Below are 23,681 nucleotides of genomic sequence, written 5' to 3'. Positions count from 1 at the left end.
GAAATAGAACTGACTTTATTGTCAAATGTCACTGACTGACATTGACACTGACATTTATCAGTCGGCGCAGGCGTTACCTGCGTTACGAACGGAGTCCAGCTCCGACTACACTGTAACAATGTTTTATATTGAAGGTAGACATAACAGTAATATGTAACCGATTACTCGCGGTTGGCTCGAGGTTAGTATTACAAGTGTTCTCATAATTGGGATGTTGCAGCCTTCAGTGCTCTGTACGTGTGCCCGACATGGGATACTTCCTATTGGGATGCAGCTGACCGTTAATCAGCAACGACCCCCTAGTCTGCACCCCATATCTAGCGTGGACGTCTTTTTCGACTCGAGGAATCCAGGATAGAATGATCACTAGCCGGCGCAATCATCAGCTCGTGTAGAGTTGTCATGAGCGGTACAACCTTTGGCTCTTGTTGAATGATCAGTGGACTGCACAACCTTCAGCCCGTGTATCTGTAAAGAGTGTGTGTATGTATTGCCGCGACTAAGTAAAAGTTTATAGATCGTTCATGCACATTTTGCAAGTCGTCGGGCGACGTCGTACAAATGCTGACCAAAAAAATAAATATCCAAAAATTAGTTTTAGATGCAACCTTCAGCGGCACACAGCAGAACCAGCAGAGAAATTTCAGCGGCTAAAACAAACCATTAATTTCTCGATGTTATCACAAACTGAATGAAGGAAAAGACGGGTGGGTAATGTCGGGGACATAACCGGAGTGACGTAGGACTATACAAAGGGGACAGCTTTTACTAAATATATCTTTCGAATATATTTTTTTATTTTCTTCTCCTACGTGAATACCTACCTATCTACCTGAAAAATGGATTAGTTTACTGTTTACTCTTCATGAACATGTTGGGGGTTCTGAAAAGAACCTTTGGTGTTGTGTTTTTGAGTTTTTTTTACAAACTTGTTTCTGGTTTTCTTTCTGAAGGCTTTGTACTTATTAAATGTTCAACGCCGGGCATCTTTCGGCGTATGCACATATCGTACAATCAAAAAGATGGCTGTGATAGGGAATGCATAGGTGGTTATCAGCTCATTCACTACCATATATTTCACTATTGAGCACATTACCGTACCTTAAACTGTGGTTTCGGGGACGAATGAATTGTAAGATTTGTAGTCTCCGCAAACAAAGTAAATAAAAATGAAAAAGAACTGAGGTTTTGGAGACGAACTCTACGATCTGTCGAGAAATAAACGAGCTAGAAGCGTTCTGAAAAACCAACAGTAAGTACAGGGACGGATGACCTTCGGATTAAAGTCCTTCAAAATAAGAACAGAGCAGCATACATAGCTCATCATGTTGCTCCTTAGTTAATTTTCTATACAATGCAGATGTAACGTCAGTCAATTTTCAACATCAGTTATCAACCAAAGAAAGCAGTTCTTGCTACCGAGAAAATTCGTTAATGCCATCCTGCATACAATGTGTTGTAATTTGAAGCCATTCGGAAACCAAGCATGGGTTTGTGAAAACTGAATGATCAATTTAAAAGACCCCAACCACCAATAAGTTCAAGAACAAGCATAAACAAAATAAATCAGTTTATATTATATGTCATATTATGTCACTTTAGAATGCATTGGTATTGTGAATAACTTTTAATAACTCTTCTTTGAATGGTTTAATGGCCCTGAAAAGCGCCATGTTTTACGGTGGCTGGTTTTGCCACCAAAGCAGTCTGTATAAACAAACTTTTTCTTTCTTCTACCTGCTGCCGTTTTGCGATTGCGTTTGCCACTCGCTGAAACTAGTTGTTGCCTCCGAACTGAATGTGCTCTGTTCTGTAGGCGGGTTTCCTTATTGTTGTGAGCAGCTTTGCAAGCCAACTCGAGCACTCCGGCGGCCGAAATTCTATAACCGCTATTAGGTATACTGGTGCTCCGGCACCAATCCGTTGATGCGATGTGATGTGAAATGACGTCATACAACCACACTGATTTACGGTTTGAAAGAGAATGATATATTTTTCAGCGGAAGGAAGGAAGGAAGGTCTTGTATTATAGAGACTTTAAACTTTTGCAGTTCATTCGTCTCTAGCCTTGAGAAAGGCCCTTTGAAAACTCTACTCTACTCTATTACTCTACTCCAGCGCTACCACCTCCGCCCTCTTGCCTTGAGAAAGGCACTCGATCCCTCGCCGTCCAGCTCGTCCAGCAACGATGTTGTCCAGTCGGTGTCCACACAAAGAATGTGGCTGAAAAAGGTGTTTCAGCGGATCCGCGCGTTTTGTACTTTAGCGGTACACGCTCACAGGATAGAGACAAATCGGCAGGCTCAGCCAAAGGGGCGAGTCCAACGAGACGAACGAATGAGCGTTAAAAGACAGCGATGGCAAAAAAAATTCATTCATTACGATTTGTTCGCTCGTTGGATTCACATGCAGGCTAAAAAGGGTCCTTTTCAGGATCACAAAATTAACTTCAATCTAAAGAGTTTATTGTTTTGTTATCACTCGATATCCCCATCTTGTTCGGCTAAACCTTTCTGTTTAGCGATTGCGTTTGCCACTCGCCACAGCTTTCACAGTTGGAAAATTTCTTCCCATCCAGCTTGTGACATATTGTACAGTAAATTATATTCAATGGCACGTCGCATTACCACCACTCAGTGTCGGATTGGAGGTAATTTTAACCTGTAATTGAACATTTGCGATAACAGTGATATAGTGTCGACTTTCAATGTGGGGTCATAATTTGGATCTCTATGTTTACAAAAATGTCCAACTAAATAAGTCACAACATGTCCGTCCAATTAGCTAAGTGTCGAACTAATAGTAAATTACTGTACTTTCAATCTGGAAACAATTTAAGAATTGGTGAAAATTGAATAATCAGGAAAGTCCCCAACTATCAATAAGCTCAGAACAACTGCCAAATTCACATACTCATCAGATCCTGGCAAACAAATTATGAAAAAATCAATTTGTGTTTTATTATTATTTTGGATATTATTTTAGAAAGCATTGAACTGTATTTCCTAAACTCTTTTTTGAAAGGTTTAATGGCCCTGATAAGCGCCGTGTTTTATGGAATGGTTCCAATTTAGAAAACTTAGTACTCGTGGTTTTGAAAAAAAAAAACATTTCGAACGCCCTCGATGCCGCCTTGATCTGGATTTGCAGTTTGTATGAAGAACAAACTTTTTTCTTATGCTACCTGATGCCGTTTTGCGATTGCGTTTGCCACTCGCCACTCGCTGCAACTGCCTGTTGTCTTGATGTCCACCGAATGTGTTCTGTTCCGAATGCGGATTTTCTTATCGTCGCGAGCAGCTTTGCCAGCTAACTCGATCACTTCGGCGGCCGAAACTAAACACGGTTCGAGCGGGATTTTGCCTTTCCATTCACTTTTCCTCCTTTCCCATGTCCAGACATGGCTGCTTGGGTTGGTTTGTTGATGTGTTGTGATGCGAACTGATGTGGTGTACGGTTTGAATGAGAATGATCGTTACGGAAGGAAGGAAGCGTTGTTGCTCCCGTGGTCGAGTGGTTAGCGTCACGCCTAACATGTCACTGCTGAATAATTCAATTTTAGTACTTGTTCAAATAGCTAATAATAGCGAATGTTACATGAATTCAATATATAAATTGATGCGTGCACTTAATAATGATATCAAATGTGAAAAACTCTCATATCAATCGATGTTTATTTTGTTCAGAACAGAAAAAGAGGTTTATTTTATTTGCCCAATATTTTTGATGAAAGGAAAGCATTTTTTTCATGTCAACATACCAACACACCACGCGTTGAGTGGTGGTGGTGTGGTGTCCGATTCGCTTCTTCTACTCTACGCACTGCCGGTGCTTGGGGTGAAAATGCAAGAGAAACTGTACACCATGTTCGAACATCATGTGAAATATTGGGATTAAACATCGTATGTCCAAACATACCACGAATACAAACATGTCACATTTTTTAACATAGGAACGAAAAAATCATGTTTGTACTCAAATACAAAACTGTGAACAGCAGCGTGCACATGTTTATTCCGGACGCAGTGTTTTTTGTGAAACATGGAAGACTGATAATAAGTATTCGAATCATTATCAAACTCCGTTTGCATTAATTGATGTGCATGATGTGCACCTCGAGTGTATTCTGATCGATGATAAGTAGATTGTAAATTTCAGCTTCTGGGCCAAACTCGGTATTGACGGCTCCTGGCTTAAGCAGAAGTTTCATTTATCGTCAGAGTTGACACGCTCTGAGCCAGGCCAGGTTTTAACCTGTCCACAAACATCATCGCTTTAGTATCACTCACGTATAGTTCTCCATATTTTCATACTAATTCGTCCAACTTTTCAGATCCATTTTTCATAGGTTTTGGTGGAAACATTCTTTCAATAATACATGCAAAGAACATGTAGGGGAGATGGGGGTAAGACGGACATGTTAAGGAAAACTTCAATTGTATCTTTGGAAACTCATGTTTTCCAGAACTTAAAATCAGTTCTTTACAGTTTAATATACTGGTTTTTGAAATAATTGGCCAAATGTTTTATAAAAATGTGTTTTTCCATGTTTTTACTGAAATTAAAACAAGCCGAAAAGTAGAACATTTTTATCGATGCGGGTATAATGGACATGTAGTGGGGGGAATATGGACAGGTCAATAATATACGAAGCGTAGAAGTTTATCGCTCGCGAGAGAAATAATTTCGCTCTCTCTCAGTGCGTTTCGCTTGTGTGTCCAGTAACTGAGATAGAACAAAAAGAGAAAGCAATATAAAAAAGAGTTCAATATTATTCCCTTCACTTTCCATCATGCATTGGATGTCATTATGGATGTGAATGTCCATTTCAATCCCACCAGTACAATTATTTCAATAATTTAAATTATTGAAATAATTGTACTTACGAAAGAATTTACTTTTCTGTACATACCTAATATCGCTTCTCTGTCAACTCACAAACCGAAATATAACCATCAGCGAATTCAATTTTGCAATTAAATCACTCAAAATGCTTCATATCGATGCCGTAAAAATTACATCCACACGCGGAATCATGTTTGATTTTCAGTTTTTGTTTCGCTATTTCACTTTTGATCAGTATTCATTGTCATAAGATGGTTGAAATATTTTAGAATAGCATGTAGAAAGGGTTCCCATCAACAGAAATTTGAAATTCACAATGAACTATACAAATCAACCACCTGTCCATCATACCCCCACTGTCCGTCTTACCCGTGGTTCTCCTATCATTAGTTTCTACTCATCTAGTGATCCCCGATAATCGTTCGATTAATCGAATAATCTTATACTTCCTACAGAAACCGATTATTAATCGGTTTAATACTGCGCAACCAATTATCGAAGCGTACGAAAAATTTACGTCTATTAATCGATCTAAGCCCAGAGAAAAAAGCGTAGGGCCGCTGCAGTTTTATTCTGAAAATCAATCAAAATCTTTGACGCTCCCCTAAACTCGTAAACGCAGGTCAATGCCGTCAACTCGAATAGAGCTTTGTTTACAAGTTTAGGGGAACGTAAAAGATAATAATTGATTTTCAGGCGAATCGAACACTTTTTTGATTCCAGATGGCTTTCTAGCAAATGAGCAATATTAGGCTAACTAATTATTTCTCTCAGTGTGACGATTTATCGATTAATCGATTATTTGGGGCGATTAATCGTATCGAATAACAAACTGCTGAAAAGTATTCGATTAGCTGATGAACGATTAATTTCAAAAATTGGGGATCACTAGGAATCGGCAGTCGAGTTGATTATAAAATGAATTTTCACATCGTCGGCGAATGACAAGTGCGGAAGGTTCAGCTTAAAATTGACGTCATTGAAGTACAAGAGGAAAATCAACGGTCCCAGATGGCTGCCTTGAAGAATCCCATATGGCGCGTCGAATTTGCGTGATAAATGATCACCGATTAGATATAATCGCGGCGAACTGATTATTCTGCCGCTAAACCCCAAATTCTCCATTTTAGAAACCGCAATTTCGTGATTAATGTTGTCAAACGCTGCTGTCTGGTCGAAATATATCACATCTGTTTGTTTGGCGCTATTGAAACCTTCCGTTATATAAGCCGTGAAGGTCGACAGATTGGTTACAGTAGATCTCTTAGGAATCCATGTTGGTCTTCTAAAATGTAATGCTGGCAGAAACTGAAAATCGGTTCCACGACAACGAGCTCAAGCAGTTTGGCGACCGAATCGACGTAATGCCACTCTCTTTGCTGTTTTCATTTGACTTAGTTCCCTAGTCGGCCATGGAGTATGCGAATGCTCTGAAGTAGTTCGCTTCGGTATATGCCTGTCAATAGCATAGTTCACGATAATGGGGAACACTTGAACTGCAGTATCTACATCGTCACAATCTAAAACAGCTTCCCAATCGATAGTAGACAGGGCGTTAGGAATGGCGTTATAGTAAGCTTTTTTGAAGTCATAGTACACTGTAGTTGCGATTTTGCGGAATTGATCTGAAGCACGGCTTCCAAAACGTGGTGAAGAACAGTTTTAACCTGAGAGAGAGGAGCCAGCTGAATGACAGATAGTTTGTTTTCTTCTTATTCTTCTTACGCATCATCATCAAGAAAATTCCAATCTGACAATTTCAATCAAGCATGTTGTTGTCATTCATTTATGAGAAAAGTGTTCAAACTTGACGTGAACCTTCGTTTGTGAGTATTTTTGTGCGTTTTTATCCCCGATTTGATTTTTGACGTAGGACTGCGTCTAACAGGAATATATGGGGGGTATAAGAAGGATCATGTAGGAAATAATAAAAGATGTACCAGGCCAGCCCACATCATGGCTTCCAGCAGCATCGGCCCATTCCAACATTTTTTTTTTACTTTTGATAATTTCGATATAGGTGTTCTAAAGAATTATTTCGATGATTACTAAAACAATATCCGAAATTTTTTTCATTCTTTCATTCATTCTTTCACTGGTTCCAGGTTGATCTATTGCTGCAAGCTCAGTGAATCGATTTTTGCAATGTGGGCGATGATTGTATATTCTCCGATGCAATTTGAATATGCAACGTATGTGGAATATATAAAATAAGTGCTAATCTTAAAAGAGTCAACATTGATTTCTCTCAGGTGCATTTTGATGGAATTTTGTTTGTGTCCGATGGAAATAATAGTAGGTTGACTAAAAAGGATGCTGTGTCTGCAATTTTAACAGGCAGTGATCACGATTCGAATGAAGATGAGAATTATCCTACCAGTCTCTCGTCATCTTTGCCATGATATTCCTGCCCATCACTGATGGACCATTCATATGCAAATTTTAAATTTGACATGCAGGTTGCTAATCAAGGCAATAGTATCACTGAAGATCCAATCGAATTGACCGATAGTGAAGGTGAACCAATTGGTCTTGTCCACAAAACTAAAAGGGTCAAGATTCTTTCTCCCCTTTATGTGTGATTTAATTTGTATACCATTTCCCATAGACAACATAACTGTCGCTTCCAAACAGTCTACATAAATGAAGCGCTCACTCTGCTCTCCCTCACAACACTCACTTTCCTTTTGTGACATTGATGAGTGAACATTGTTTGTGTGAGTGTCGATCCGGAATGAATTGTCTTTCTCAAGATTCATTGTACCCCTAAAAAGTGCTCGAAAGATGTAATCTTACGTTGATCGCACTTGATCGAAGAAATTACAAAAAGAATGTATTTGACCGCAGTATTTGATAAACTCTTTCTGAAAAGAACTGGATTTGATTTGCTGAAAACACTATCTTGTTTTCTCTCGTGTTGTGCGTTATGTGTGGCTATGGTAGTTTTTTTCGAAGCTGCTACTGATTTCTATGGCTTCGGCGTTTTCGGCTTGCATGCAGCGATTTTTGAGGATTTGTTTGACTTTTGCTTTCGGGCAGCCACACCAGCAGTATCAGCAGCTTTCTTCTTGCTGGTCGCCTTCTTCACAGTAGCAAGTTTTTTTTTTGTAGCAGTAACTGTTCCAAAATGATCTAACCGCTGTACAATTATAATTGAGTGCATTTCCGAGCTTGCACCTTATATTCCTTATATACAGATTTTTGTGATTTCAATTGCTTGCCTTCAAAGCAATTTTTTAGCTATTGAAACAAGTTTTTGGATCAATAAGTAACACACATATAACGCGTAGACATTTTATCTTTCGAATGAAGCGGTTATCATTACATTTCTTTCAACCGGCGAAGAGGTTTTATTGCTCAAAATCTTGTTTCTCCAATGTAACACTCTTGTTTTCGAAGCTTTGAACTTACACCCCTGTATAGAAATGAAAGATGTAGTCCGACGTCAAAATTATTTTCACATAAAATGTCTTGTGAAAAAATGTCAAGTTGAAATTTTCTACATATTTCAATACTTCCCCTTGGTTTACCGTGACTGGTCCGCGCTGACATAAGGGTGATCACAACAAAAGCGAGCTGGCTCCTCTCTCTCAGGTTTTAACTAGCGGAGCAGCTGCTGCTGAAATAACTGGATCTGAGTCAGCACTGCTAACGAAGCAGAGGTCCAGAATTCTTCCATTGTTGTTCTCGACATGGTTGATCTGTTCAAGCAGACTGGTGCTGTACGAATCTAATAGGGAGACTGTGCATGTCAAAAGTGTTGAGTGATTGACATCCAGGTACAGAAATCCTAATCTCGAAGGTCTCCATTTGATTGCAGGTAAATTGAAATCTCCGATTATCGCAAATTCATTCATCGGTTTGAGTCTAGAACGCATTGTTGCGATCGAATCCGTGTGAACGGTCATCGAAGCTACATCATGGACGCAGTCAGGTGGTACATAAACTGTACACAGAAATAGTAAGTGATCCAGCACCTTAATTTCAACCCACACTTGTTCGACGCTTAGCCAAGAGTCATTTGGAAGGATGCGGGGTCTTTGCTCACGGCGGATGGCAAGCAGTACTCCACCTCCAGAAGTTTTTGAACTGTTTAACTGACAGCGATCGCAGCGAAAAACATCGTAACTCTTATCAAATACCTGAGTGGATGTGGTACGATCGCTTAACCATGTTTCGGTGAGTGCAATAATGTCGTAACATAGATCAGAACTGGCCAGCAAATAATCCTTAATGCTACTATTCATGCCACCCAAGTAAACCAAAGTAAAGATAACGATCATTGTGCAGGCTGGAAGACCTCTTCTAAACCTTCGTATACAGGGCCGAGACGACTGCGACGGCAGGAAGTGAAATTGAAGAATCTGGTGAAAGACGGCCCGTCTGTTATGAGGTTAGAATGAGCTTCCAAAGAGCTTCTCAGCCTGCATCCCGGTTGTCTTGCAGAGGGTATGTTCGAGATCGAATCCGAAGCATTCATGTTTGATGAGGAATTGTCTTCGAGAGGTGCCGTTGACAGTAAACTGACAATTTTCGGACCGTTTTTTGACCGATGTTCTTCAAATTCCCGAAATCGGATACTCTCGGGCCAAGTGTCACTGCAGAGGGCTTTTTCTTTGTACTGAACTGCAATGCCAACCTTGAAGGAAACGAACTGCAACGAGTTCAAATCTTTTCCTTTTGGAACTAGCTTCACCACCTTAGGTGACAGGCACTCACTGACGAGCGAAGAGATTTGGTTCTCAGATGTAGTGGGGTGGAAGGCCGAAAGGTAGATCCAGAACAAATCGTCGTCGGCACGTAGGTCGAGTTGAACAGTTTTGATGATGCCAGCTGCTCTTGTGTCTACATTGTCTGCAACGTAGGGAATGTCTAAAGCATTACCATCATTTGCTCTACGACGTTTCAATGCACAAAGGGGAGTATTTATGCGGTTTCTACTGGGCCACAAGTTGGCCGTAGCGAAGGGAGTTGGTGTGTTGGCCTTTTATTCGAACTTTGCAGCTAAAGCGTTCACGGCATTGTGCAGTTTATCGATTTCCATTTGCATTGTTTGGAAAACGACTGGAACTGCTGCAGATCGGTAATCGAAATTGGTTATCACTGATCTAAAGTGTGCATTTGGGAACAATCCGGCTCAACCTTCACACACCCAAAAAACATTTCTCATGTTAAGCGATAACTGCTCCTGGAGAGGTCCATCCACGTTGGCGTAAACGGCGTGTATTTCTCCACAACAAAAACCCTGGCAAGTTGCTCTTTCCTTACTGGAGATTATATTGAGCATGACAAGCCATCACTGGGACGGTACTGTATATGTAGCTCTTAAGCGCCTTACGTTAGGCAACGCCGGACAGCAATACGGATGATGCAGTTCACCGTGAAAGGTAGTGTGCGGTACGCAAAAAGCTATAACAAGAAGCGATGATGCAAACAAAGGTATTCCGTTTCCCAATGTATGATGGCGTGAGCAATAGACAAAAATCAAAGAAAATCACCACGATAAACGACACTTGGACTGAAACTTTATGCTAATGATCCGACAATACACTATAGGAGCAAGTAACAACGGATATTTAAATACGCGTAATTACAGAGAAAATAACAAAAATCAAACACATAAATGTAGAGACGATACGTAGGAACGAATGAGATCACTTTCAGACGATCCTTGTAAGGAACTTCGTCCTTATGAAACCGATCAATCATTGCATTGTAAATGCTTTTATGATCAGCAGCACCAAGCGATACTGCGGCGTAAAAGACGTTATGTAACTCAATGTTGTTTTGTTCAAATGTAAGATATTTCACGCGTGGAAAAAATCTGTACCAATCTGTACTTTTTGACGAAAATCTGTACTCTGTACCGTACAGAATCTGTACCAAAAATAACGAAAAAATCTGTATCATTCCAGATAAATCTGTACGTGTGGCAACGTGTGCAGGGTGCGGATCTCAGGCGAACTGTCGCAATCATTTGAGACTCACAGAGGACTTCGACAAACGATGAACTCTCATGTCTGATCTTCAACGTTTGCTGAATGGTATTATGCGGAGAGTGGATTGCCTAGAATGCCTTACTACAGCAGTGCAAAGATGGTGTTCGTATCGAATCCGATGGGAACAAGAAGAGGAGGAACCCAGCGAGCGAAGTGGTTCGACCAGGTGGAGCAGGACGTGGCAATAATCGGTGTGACCGGGAGTTTATTTGTTTAAATTAAAGTTCATCTGACAGGATCGTCTTAACGAAGTAAGATAATTATAGATAGTAAAAAAACACTTTTTTTGACGTAGGACTACGTCTAACCGGAAGATATAGGGGGTGAAATGGAAATCTAGGCACTGAACAAGTAGGAAAAAATGCAAGATTTGGAACGCTTATAACTCGAGCATTTCTCAATAGATCGCAAAGGTTTTTGCATCAATTGATAGGAAATATATCTACGCATCTATCATAAAGAATAACATTTCATTTTTCTTGAGATAAATTGTCAAAATGCACTATGTGCCCATTTTTGATTGGTCCATTTTGTGCTCCTCAAATCGTACCGACCAAAACGGGCAACCAGAGCAGCAGCGAAATAGAATGAAGCACGATTGAAAAGGAAAAAGAAAAAAATGAACGAAACATTGGTCGCAGTCTCACACATGCGTAATTCTCGGCTGGCTCGTCAGCTTAAAAATCCCCGCTCCGCTGCCGTAACGATCATTCTCATTCAAACCGTACACCACATCGGTTCGCATCACAACACATCAACAAACCAACCCAAGCAGCCATGTCTGGACATGGTAAAGGAGGAAAAGTGAAGGGAAAGGCAAAATCCCGCTCGTGTTGATCTGGAGTTCCCCGCAAGGGTTGCTAGGCCGAGCGCGTTAGTACCAGTGCACCAGTCCACCTAGACGGCGTTATATAGTTTCGGCCGCCGAAGTGATCGAGTTAGCTGGCAAAGCTGCTCGCGACGATAAGAAAACCCGCATTCGGAACAGAACACATTCGGTTCGGTGGACATCAAGACAACAGGCAGTTGCAGCGAGTGGCGAGTGGCAAACGCAATCGCAAAACGGCATCAGGTAGCAGAAGAAAAAAGTTTGTTCTTTATACAAACTGCTTTGGTGGCAAATCCAGAACAAGGCGGCATCGAGGGCGTTCGAAATGGTTTTTTTCAAAACCACGAGTACTGAGTTTTCTAAATTGGAACCATTCCATAAAACAAGGCGCTTTTCAGGGCCATTAAACCTTCCAAAAAAGAGTTTAGGAAATACAGTTCAATGCTTTCTAAAACATTATCCAAAAAATAACAAAACACAAATTGATTTTTTCATCATTTGTTTGCCAGGATCTGATGAGTATGTGAATTTTGCAGTTGTTCTGAGCTTATTGATTTTCACCAATTCTTAAATTGCTTCTTGATTGAAAGTACAGTAATTTACACTTATCTCGACATTTAGCTAATTGGACGGACCTGTAATGCGACATATTTAGTTGGACATTTTTGTAAACATAGAGTTCGGGGTCCAAATTATGACCCCACATTGAAAGTCGACACTGTACCACTGTCATCGCAAATGTTCAATTACAGGTTAAAATTACCTCCAATCCGATACTGAGTGGTGGTAATGCGACGTGCCATTGAATGTAATTTACTGTAAAATATGTCACAAGCTGGATGGGAAGAAGTTTTCCAACTGTGAAAGCTGTGGCGAGTGGCAAATGCAATCGCTAAACAGAAAGGTTTAGCCGAACAAGATGAGTATATCGAGTGATAACAAAACAATAAACTCTTTAGATTGAAGATAATTTTGTGATCCTGAAAAGGGCCCTTTTTAGCCTGCATGTGAATCCAACGAGCGAACAAATCATAATGAATGTATTTTTTTGCCATCGCTCCTTTTTAACGCTCATTCGTTCGTCTCGTTGGACTCGCCCCTCTGGCTGAGTCTGCCGATTTGTCTCTATCCTGTGAGTGTGTACCGCTAGAGTATAAAACACGCGGACCCAAAAAAATATCTTATTTTCTTTCAAACCGTAAACCCGTGTGGTTGTACGGCATCGGCATCGTGGACGTAACAAAGGAGGACAAGTTAAGGGAAAGGCAAAGTCCCACTCGAATCGTGCAGGTGTGCTGTTCCCTGTTGGTCGCATTCACTGATTGCTCCTCAAGGGTAACTAGGCCGAACGGATTGGTGCCGGAGCACCAGTATACCTAACAGCGATTATAGAGTTTCGGCCGTCGGAGTGCTCGAGTTGGCTTGCAAAGCTGCTCACGACAATCAGAAAACCCGCATCAAGAACAGAGCAGCTTCGGTTCGGCGCTCATCAAGGCAACAATTAGTTTCAGTGAGTGGCAAAGTGTTTCTCCGGCACGTCGCATTAAATGTAATTTACTGAACCACATGTCACAAGCTGGATGGGAAGAAATTTTCCAACTGTGAAAGTTGTGGCGAGTGGCAAACGCAATAGCTAAACAGGAAGGTTTAACCGAACATGATGGGAATATCGAGTGATAACAAAAACACAACACCAAAGGTTCTTTTCAGAACCATCAACATATTCATAAAGAGTAAACAGTAAACTAATCCATTTTTCAGGTAGATAGGTATTCACGTAGGAGAAGAAAATAAAACATTATATTTAAAATATATATTTAACAAAAGCTGTCTCCTTTGTATAGTCCTACGTCACTCCGGTTATGTCCCCGACATTACCCACCCGTCTTTTTTATTAATCCGTTTATTTTTACAGGCTCAGTTACATAAGTTTAAAGGAGCCATACTCCTGACTATATTTCTACTAGCATACATTAACATGTCTCCCCAATTCCATGGCTAACAAAATAGGAAACCGACCACTCGCGGTCGCCTCGAGTTCAGAAGGGTGACACACCTTCACTAGGAAAAGGATGGGATGCAAGGAGACGTGTTAACACTCACGCTCACACTCACATTCACACTTCCACTCACACCGACACCTCACACTCAATTCCCAAAACCATCCCTACATCCAACATGCATCCACAATCCAACCCATTCCAATGTTAGTAGGATGGGAGCCGATAGCTCGCGAAGGACAAAAAGGAGGGGAAAAGGATGTATGAACAACACTTGGGACACGCAATCAAGGTCCAACCGAGCCAACACACCTCTCACCGGAACACTGAGCTGCCCTCCTTGAGCCCGAAGGGAGCTTCCCAAACTCAATCCGGCGACAAGACACAACTCGCACGACCAAACAACGTTTTCGATGTCGTGATAAAAAAAAACACATTAAAACATAACATTAAGCACATCTGAATTCTCTATCCTGTTTCTGAAGCGTTGTGACGTCTCTTCAAAATCGAAAAATTCCTCTACTAACGAAAATGTCCTTATCATTACCGTAATCGGCTCATGATGACCAAACGATGAACGATGCGGGAGCGGTTGCTGCAAATACGAGGATCGTAGGATGCGACTGGGAGCGCGAGAGTTCACCATCTGGAGCAAGTCAGGTGCATCAATTTCACCACAAACTAGTTAGCAACGAAAGTGGCTTGTTGTATACGTCTACTTCGCTCAAGCGTATCCAGATTCAGCAATCGACAAGGTCAAGCAAGCTCTGCAACCGATGGCAATCGTCAAGAGTGGTTAGATATATTTTTCAGTCGTCTGCGTAAATCGATACAATGAGCGATGCATCGTTATAAAAGATCGGGAACAGCAGCGGTCCTACATTGCTGTCTTGCGGAACTCCAGAAGAAACAGCAAACGGAGATGAGGTGTGAGACTGAAGTTTGACACGGAGCGTTCTTCCAGAAAGGTATGACCTCAACCAGTTGATAAATCCTTCAGAGGCACCAAGACGCGAAAGTTTTCTCAGTAGGATCCGGTGGTCAATTCGATCGAAAGCGGGTTTTATGTCGGTGTAGATAGCATCAAATTGAGCACGTTCCTCTAGGTGGTTGACACAATACGATGAAAACTCTAGGAGATTAGTGCTAACCGAGTGTCCTGGCATAAAACCATGTTGTACTAATGAGATATAGCACCTGATTTCGAAGAAGACAACTTCGTTTATGATCAGCTCAAATAGCTTGGATGCAGTAGATGAGCTGGTTATGCCACGATATTTAGTCACGATACTTTTTGAAGACTGGAAACATAAAGGAGTGCCCTCGGGGATGCATAAAGGAGTGCATAAAGGAGTGCTTCCACACATCAGGGAAAATCCCTTGATCCACCGAAGCTGTGTAGATATGGGAGAGTGGTAAAGCCAAAGCTGTAGCACAGCGGCAAAAAAACTATTGCTGGAATGCCATCTGGGCTAGGAACTGTTGATCATTTCAACTTTTTCACACCCTTCTCTACCATCTTTGAAGTAACAGCGAATGACCGCAAATCTGTTAAACCCTCCGGAACGTTAGCTGCAGCCCTCTCGGCTTCGGACGGGGTGGCTACAGCTACAAACACTGGAGCGTGTGTTTTCAAAACAAATCACAAGTTTCAGGAACAGAAGACGACTCCCGATCGCCCAAGAGCACCTTAGACTAGATATCTGCAGTTTTCCGCTTGGAATCGACAAAATTTCAGAAACTTCCGGGGTTCCTACGCAAGTTCGTCTGGACACGTAGCTAGTACGATTTGTAGAGATTTGTAGTTGCAGTTGGAGAACTGCAGCTTTGGATCGATTTCATTGGTGGAATAAAGTTGTGAAAAAGATTCAATCTCTTCATTGAATGTAGCATCTTTGTAAACAAATAATATAAAGAAAAAAATTTTGAACCTCGTTATATTTTATGGCACATCTACCATTGAGAATACACACTATTCATTCTTGTTTGTGATGTTATACACGAAATTACTCAACTAACACTCAAGTTATGTAGTTGCTCAAATCTCCCGTCATTGATGGATAAGTTGTATTAATGGCAGCCACAGCTTTTTACCACCATGTTCTTGTATTTCTTAAGATTCACATTCGCCTCGTCTATATGATATAGAACGGAAATTGGAATCAACTTGGTTGGCGCACAGCACGGTTTTGGGACCTGCAATTTAAACATTCTTTTTTATAGAAACATAAATGATGGTAAGTATTTCAATTCTTTACTTTTGTTGGATGCATCAAATGCACGAGCGTTTGAACAATTGCGTGGTTCGTCGCATTCATGTGTGCGTTTAGTGGAAAGTTGCACTCGCCACTACAATAAAATGCTCCATAGCCCTCGGGGGCAATTATCCAATCCTGCGGGGAAAAACCCATACCGTTGGAAAAATAGTTCAATTCTCTGAGATTTCTTCCTACCTGCCAGTTTAAGTCTTTGAAGCTGACGTACAAGGTTTTTATCTGGCAACTTTTATGGTGGTCAATTGTTTGCTCCAACAGCGGATTTCGATTCTCAGATTTACTTTTCCGCTTTCGCTGTGTATTTCGTTTGCTCCTCATATGATTATGTTGAATGGGTTTTACGGTCTATGGAGGGATGAATCTATCGTTTAAAGCTAAATAAAATAAAAACATATTCCTTTTTACCTGTGATCCCTTACAGTAGGCAACAAGAAATGGTTGATGTTTATCGTCGCCTTTGGTATTGACTAGACCTATGTCGTCTAGCTTTATTTCTTTACCTGGATATGAATTGGATAAGTTTTAATCGTAGAATTATTTTCATTTATTCATGGACGTTTGATCAGTACTCCTTAACCCTCTACAGCCCAAGCCCGCCTTTAGACGGGCTTAGCGGATTCTCTTTTCAAATTATTCATTATTTTCAATGTTCACCCCCACTAGAACGTATTTAGAATATTTTCATCAATCACACATAAACATTGTTTTTAAGCTGGCAGCTTTCTGCTAGGTGTATTTTATATTGAAAGTCGGAAATTCGAGATAAAAGTGGAGTAGGTTTTTTTAGATAAATAAAAAACTTGGGCGATAGAGGGTTAAGAAACATTACCTGGATTATGTTTGAAATATGCTCCAATATATAAACCCTTATTCAGTTGATTATTGCCAATCCATTGCGAAACTACACTTGTCACATTTATCTCCAGCCATCCATCATAACCCAATCCCAAACTTGTTTCCGCTATCTTCATTAGCTCTGTTTCTCTGCAACGGGACATGTTCAACTTGGAAAAGAACAAACATGTTCATTTATTGGTTTTTCAATGAATATAACTTACCCTTCATAATTAGTGATTGAGTAGATCGCTATAGTTATATTGTCGTTCTCATTTTTATACTTATTTTGTTCGTGTCTCTGGTAAATACGTAATTCGGCCAAGATCAGCTCTGCTTCCGTATCATTTACGTCGAACCAGAGTCGTCGTCCCTTTTCATGGCGTACTTCCGAAACGTGATGGTCTGGGGAAAAATCAAATCAATCTATATACATTCTGTCCAACATATACCGGGAATTTGTGTTTTAAATAAAATATTTTATTTCTAATCAAAATTTTCATAACTGTTAAGGAATTGCTTTCAGTCCACTCAGCGAATTCGTTTTTGTGTCTTCAATGCTGTCAAAACGGGCCCCACGAAGCGGTAATTTGTGTTTCGGAAATAGGAAAAAACCACACCGATGTCTCGTCGTCAGGATGAACGTGAGATCAGAATTTGGTCGTTCAAGCATGTTTCAGCTACTCGATTGCGATGAAAAATTCACATTTTAGAGAGAAATAAACACATTTTACATAAAAAATAATGAACGATGATTAAATTTTCCGTTTAGAATCAATATCCTTCAACACTAAACCTACCGATGGTTCATGTATACCTATTCCTACCACAGCGGGTCAAGTGACCCTTTATAAATAGTTAGTGAACAATGACTCGATTTATATAGTTTTGTTGAGAAACGTGGCATACCATATTTCTTCTGTATATTTCGACATCTTGGGATAACAATTTTTAACAAAATATTGAAATTACAATTTTTGACAGGTAATATAGCACTTTGGCTTGGAATTGTTACTGTTAGCTCGCTTGGATAGTCAGCAATACAATTAATTCTGATCATTCACTATTCATTCACAATAACAACAAAACATATAAAGCAATATGCAAAAAATGTGTAATACAATGGTCTTGTATCACAATCACACATACAAATCTTTCTGATATCATAAAATGTTTGCAAGGGTCAAATGACCCGTTGCGGTTGTTAAGGCAGATAACATATATTTCTCAAAAAAATAAATAAATAAATAACAAGAGAGGATAAAACACTGAAAAATATATTCGATGTATGTTTTAGGAAAAGAAGTGTAGACAAATGATGTTGTGACAATCTAATTTGCAAGTAAATTTTGACTGAAAGTTTAAAATGGGTCATTTGACCCCTCGTGGTAGGTTCAGTGTTAACAGAGAATGAAGTTTTCTGCAAAGGATCTTGAATGGTTTTTTTTCTGATAAGGATATTTCACTACAATGATGAAATTTTTGTGGGTATATTGAAATACTTTTAATACTGGACGAATAAGAGTAAGGACTTCGAAGTTAAATATGCAAGATCAACCAATTATTTATATTCAATATTAAAAAACTAATAATTTCAGGGATGGTAATCTAAGAGAGAGTAATCTAATTTGTGCTCCCGTGGCCGAGTGGTTAGCGTCATAACTAACATGCCGGGTGTTCGGGTTCGATTCCCGTTCTGGTCGGGGGAATTTTTCGTCAAAGAAATTTCCTCCGACTTGCACTGTGATCACGCGTATTCTAGAGCTTGCCATTCAGAATGCATTCAAGGCGTGTTATTTGGCATAGAAATCTCAACTAAGTACTAATAAAAAATGACGCAAGTAATACTACGCTGAGACGGCGAAGTTCCTCTAGGAACGTTAGTGCCATTGAAGAAGAAGAAGAAGAATCTAAGAGAGAGTATACTTACTTCGTTACAAATCAAAAAAAGAAAAAAACAATCATTACAAGTTCCGGCGTATCCGAAATATTTCGAAACAAGTGCAATCACGATCCTTGTATTTGGTGCTCATTAAACTCTAAGCAGGACCCTCAACTGGCAAGTTTTGCTTATCTTTCAGCTCCTTGCATCAGTGTCCAGAGCGAAAGACTGTTTTGGCTATTTTGTTATGATTCATCTTTTGTGGATGAGAAATTATTGCTTTTTTTTTCTAATATCCGGTATTCGGCCCAATAGCAAATATTGGCCGGATATGCCGGATACCGGATAGTTACCAGACGACATCCATTTCATCTCTAGTTTGGACTGTTGTTGACTGCTTTCCGGTTAGAGAGTAACTGCCTGCTGTGAGGGTTGTGATACAGTTTTGGATTCTCTTCAATAGCTGAAGAGAGGATATTAACTCATCAACCTAAGATTTAATTTTCAACAGAGTGGACCAAACAAATAAGCTTCGGTTGGTCACGCATAGTGCAATACACTGCTGAACGTTTAACACTCCTATACTCGCGCATTGGTCTGTCAGACCGAGAAATCAATAATTCGTTCATTTCTCAGAAAATATCAACACTACGACTTTGCGATTCTCTCTAGCTTCGTTATTCGTAGTTTGTCATCGTTTAGCGTATCGCATGTTGGTACAAAGGGGACGTGTGCCACTTTTTTAACACTTCCGGTCTAACACACCGACGCGAGTATAGGAGTAACTTTTTGGACAAGTGTCTTTTTTTCATATTCTAGAATATTGTTGAATGAAATGTATAAATTAATGTTAGTGGCGTGGAATATTTATTGAATATAATGCATAAGATCATTACCGGACTATTCTTATTTGATTCAGTCCCTTTTGTTACTGGATTGAACGGATCCATATATTAACTATTCGTCGATATATTCGTCGTTAGATTCATACGTTCAAAAGCAAAATATAAATGTTTGACTTTCGTATAGTTATTCGCTAAATATAATGGTCATACATATACACACTTGTGAAAGAATTTCACTTGTGGAAGAATTGTAAACAGTAAACTATAAACTAATCAGTAGCTTATGGTAATTTTTAACAGTTACGGTTTCGGGGATATTTTTTTATAATGGACAATATCTATCGACAAGAAAAGAAGAAAAAGAAAAGGAAATTCCTAGAAATCCTTTTATATCATCCTTTTATGCCTCATCTAAAAAAAGGCATTAATTCTTAGTTTACCAAGAAAACAGAGACAAAGAATATTAGAAATATGCAAACTTTATATTCCAGAACCTTTATCATCTGGTGATTATCTAGGAGGTCGTTATACATTCTTCTCTTCGATAAAAGACCCGAAAACACATTTCGATCATGTAGTTATGTTATAATATGTTCTGATTCTCACTCCAATGAAACCACAATCGATAAATACGTTTTTATGTTATTTTATAGCTCTTTATACTTCCATGAAGGAAGGAAGGAAGGTATTGAATTAGAGAGACTTTAAACTCTGAGAGTTCATTCGTCTCTTACTTCCATGAGTTATATTCAGTTGCGTACATTTAATTAATAACAGTGAAAAATTCGAATTTCGTTATTTGTGTTGGAGTATCAAAAATTACTCTATTTTGAGGAGGCTGAACTAGATGACTATTGAAACATAATAAAGACGAAGAAAACATATTTTTTGGAGTTTTTTCATTCAGTCATACCCGCTTCTTCAAATAAATGCCAATAAAGCCAGAAAAATACACAATGGCAACATTACAGAGAAGTTCAATTTTCGGTCTGTGACACCGTGCGCGAGTATACGTGTTATGATTTAGCACGCGAGTACAGGAGGGTTAAAATCGCTCCATGATATGCAATTACACAGCGTGAAAACGTGAGGTTTTCGTACAACCATAATTGACGAATCTACGCAAAGCTGCATCAGCTCATGCGACACCTATATTAGACCTCAGAACCACAGAAGTGGTGATGTTTGTTTACTCTACGTACTTAAAAGCGAGATTCGGTCGAGATTCTATTTCTATTTAGATTCATTTCAACCATTAAGTGTCGTCAGTACATGGTAAGAAAGTTAGAGTTTTGTAAACCTTAATCTGAAAGACCCTGTAATAGGAATTTTATAGTGAAAGGAAATTGTGAAGAGCTAAATGGAAATTGTAAAGATCAATCAATGGAATGTTCTGCGATTGAACTCGCGAGCGTAAGAAAAGGTGACTTCCTCTCAGTAATATTCGATATTCTAAATTTCGCTAACGATTCATCCAATACTTACTTTTATTCAAAAATGTCATAATAATATCGCTTTGATCGATCGCTTTGTTGTCTGCTTCAGTGAAAATAATGTCCTCATCGTTGTCGATACTCCTTTTATGTCGAGGCTGGAGAATACTTGTTTCGGCTGATAATTTGTCATACACGTTTAGAAGGAATTGCGGGGCCGATTTGCTAAAAGAAATAGGGAGAATGAACGTGTTTGTTTATACAGTATTTGGCGATTATCATATGGTCATTACTGGTCACTTGACTCAGTTTTTTGACGTAGGATTACGTCTTTCGGGAACATATTGGGGTTCAAATTGAAAATCGAAAATCGAGTGCATCGTGAAAATTGTCCAATTTCAAACGCTTATTACTCAGTCATTTCATGATGGATTGATTAAATTTTTGCGTCAATCGATTTCGGCACATCATAACAATTTTTTATATTGAAGAAAATAATATATGTCATGAAACTTACTATCGAACAATTGAAAAATCTAAACCCCTATCCTAACGGAAATACCCACTTTTCATTGGTCGAAATTGACGACACATGCGGCGGGTCCCTAACAGAGACAACAAAACCAAGCTGCCTGAGGGAAATCGACCTTGCAAATACATGAAAGTAGGGGATCTTTTGTTCCTACCGAAATGTGTTCCCTAACAGAGACATCAAAACCAAGCTGCCTGGGGGAAATCAGCATTGCAAATATATGCAAGTCGGGGGCATTTTTGTATTGCAAGTAAAGTGAGTAATACGATTAATTCTAGCAAATGAAATTTAAATTTGGAACTTTAATGTTGGTTGCTTGGTGAAATTTCATATCAATGACTGATTGTGTATTGTGAAAGATTTAACACAAGTGTAAGTGTAAAATTGTATATGGTAGCAGTTGTGTTAAAAATGACTTGATATATGAAACGATTTATTTAAATTTTCATAAATAAAAACCAAGGTGTGTTCCCGCTCGAGAACGGATTGTTCGCTGTCTGTTTTGTTATGTTCATTTTCACCCAAGTAAAGTTTATACAGCGAGAAAAATTGGAAAAGTGAAAATACATTAGAAAAGGTGATTTTCCATATGCTCTACATATAGTATAAGATGTTGTTAGTCCAAATAAAATTCGCAATAAACACTCAGAAAGTAAACATTATAAAGAAAATTATTTTTTCCATTTCAAATATGTTTTCTCTATATTAAAGTAACATGTTTTAACTGATGAGAAACATTGATAATTGTCTTCGGTATTGGTAATTATCTTATATTACATTGGTGAGTTTTGTTTTTTTATTTCATCCATACATATCACAGGAGGCATCTCGTCTAGGTTCACAGAGGGCGGTTTTCATCATATATCGTTCCAATTCGGTATCTTTTATCTGATACGCACCATCCAACGACTGTTTACCATCCTTCTGTCATCATCACTCGGTAAACACTGGTGGAGTGAACAAACAATACCCAACAACCAAACAAATCGACCCTTTTCAGGACCACCAAATAATTATCAAAGAGTTTAACGATGTAAGTCTTCAAACATATTCAAAATCAACAGATAACCTAACGAAATCCTACGTCAACTATGCGGTCGTGTCTCGGACACAACCCTTCTGTGACTTTTTTTTGTGGACTATTGCCACTTCTTCCAAATGACTCTCATCCTGATCCAACTAAATATTCTAACGAAACCCGTATATTTCGTAGAATAAAGTAGAAGAAAGTAACTATGTTTCATCATTTGATCGCTGTTGATGAAATGGAAGGTCAGCATGAAAGACTTTTGTGAATGAACATCAAATTGGATGCACAAATTTGCATAGCTTTCATTCTCTTATCCTGTGTCTCACATTCCATTAATGTACTGGATTAGCAACAGAAATGAAAATGCATTAAAGGTGTCAATAATAAGCATTGTTTGAAATAAGCCACCATTCTATTCTCAATGTTTAAACTACTTTACATTTGTTAGTGTTGATACCTGATCGATGAATGCAAGCGGCGTTTGCGCGGTCTCTCGGGCAGCCCCAATAGTTCCAATATTTCATGTTCAATTTCCAATTGATCATCATTGGTCATTACTGTATCCATCACGGTTTGTCCAACTCCATTATCCACATAAAATCCTGATAATCCACCAAATGCAAAAGCGATATTTGATGCCATGAGGGTGAAAAGAATGATACGATCCATTGCGTTGTGCATTCACTAAACCTTGAGAGCAGGAAAATATATTGAGAAGTACTGTATCACTTTGAATATCTCTTAGAACGGCATTTTAATTCACTTGTCCGTTTTGAGCGTTGATTACTTCTTATTTTGAGTTATTGAAGGTATATTTATAGTATTATTCTTAGACTGAAATATCTACAATCCGGATAACTCCAGAAAAACGTGAGTATACGGAAATTCGCATCTGACTTTACGCTTCACGCATTCACTTCCCAGGGTGAACCCGTAACTGCAGGTGCTGGAGAACTAAAAGAGTGTGAGTTTCATCTCAAGTAATATCTACCTGCTCACAAGAATTGTTTGAGTGTGGAATGCATAAACAAACTACTCATCGCAGTTTATTTGTTTCGCAGAGCGATCGTACGAATGAATCAATATTTCCAAGTGCCTTTTTACAGTATTAGTTCAATCTGCTGGATAACTAATATGATGCACTTTGGTGTCGTATCTCTCTCTCTTTCTCTCTCG

At 39.2% G+C, this 23,681-nt stretch overlaps 1 protein-coding gene and 1 long non-coding RNA gene across 5 annotated transcripts; one reads left to right on the top strand and one right to left on the bottom strand.

Annotated features, from left to right (window-relative positions):
* The first annotated feature begins 8,401 nt into the window (after positions 1-8,401).
* On the top strand, positions 8,402-22,493 carry LOC129773973 (uncharacterized). Of its 2 annotated transcripts, none has more exons than XR_008742704.1 (3): positions 8,402-8,665; positions 8,717-9,024; positions 10,761-22,493. It is a non-coding gene; the product is annotated as an uncharacterized LOC129773973 (long non-coding RNA). The 2 variants fall into 2 exon arrangements; XR_008742703.1 differs by having other exon boundaries at positions 8,402-8,604; positions 8,666-9,024; positions 10,761-22,492.
* On the bottom strand, positions 15,585-23,454 carry LOC129773956 (protein 60A). 3 transcript variants are annotated; one of them, XM_055777639.1, is made up of 9 exons: positions 23,269-23,454; positions 22,963-23,195; positions 20,996-21,168; positions 17,008-17,188; positions 16,779-16,933; positions 16,355-16,449; positions 16,127-16,294; positions 15,932-16,066; positions 15,585-15,869 (listed from the first exon to the last, which is right to left on the bottom strand). In XM_055777639.1, the coding sequence occupies exons 2-9, from the start codon at positions 23,184-23,186 to the stop codon at positions 15,744-15,746; spliced, it is 1,257 nt and encodes a 418-aa protein (XP_055633614.1). In that variant the 5' UTR covers positions 23,187-23,195; positions 23,269-23,454; the 3' UTR covers positions 15,585-15,743. The 3 variants fall into 3 exon arrangements, with proteins under 3 accessions (XP_055633614.1, XP_055633620.1, XP_055633611.1); XM_055777645.1 differs by having other exon boundaries at positions 23,293-23,450; XM_055777636.1 differs by having other exon boundaries at positions 22,963-23,454.
* Between the last annotated feature and the right edge of the window lie 227 nt (positions 23,455-23,681).

Source organism: Toxorhynchites rutilus, chromosome 1, assembly GCF_029784135.1.
Source record: "Toxorhynchites rutilus septentrionalis strain SRP chromosome 1, ASM2978413v1, whole genome shotgun sequence".
Classification (NCBI taxonomy): domain Eukaryota; kingdom Metazoa; phylum Arthropoda; class Insecta; order Diptera; family Culicidae; genus Toxorhynchites; species Toxorhynchites rutilus.
Note: the sequence above shows the minus strand (reverse complement) of the source record. Positions and strands in the feature narration are given on the sequence as shown.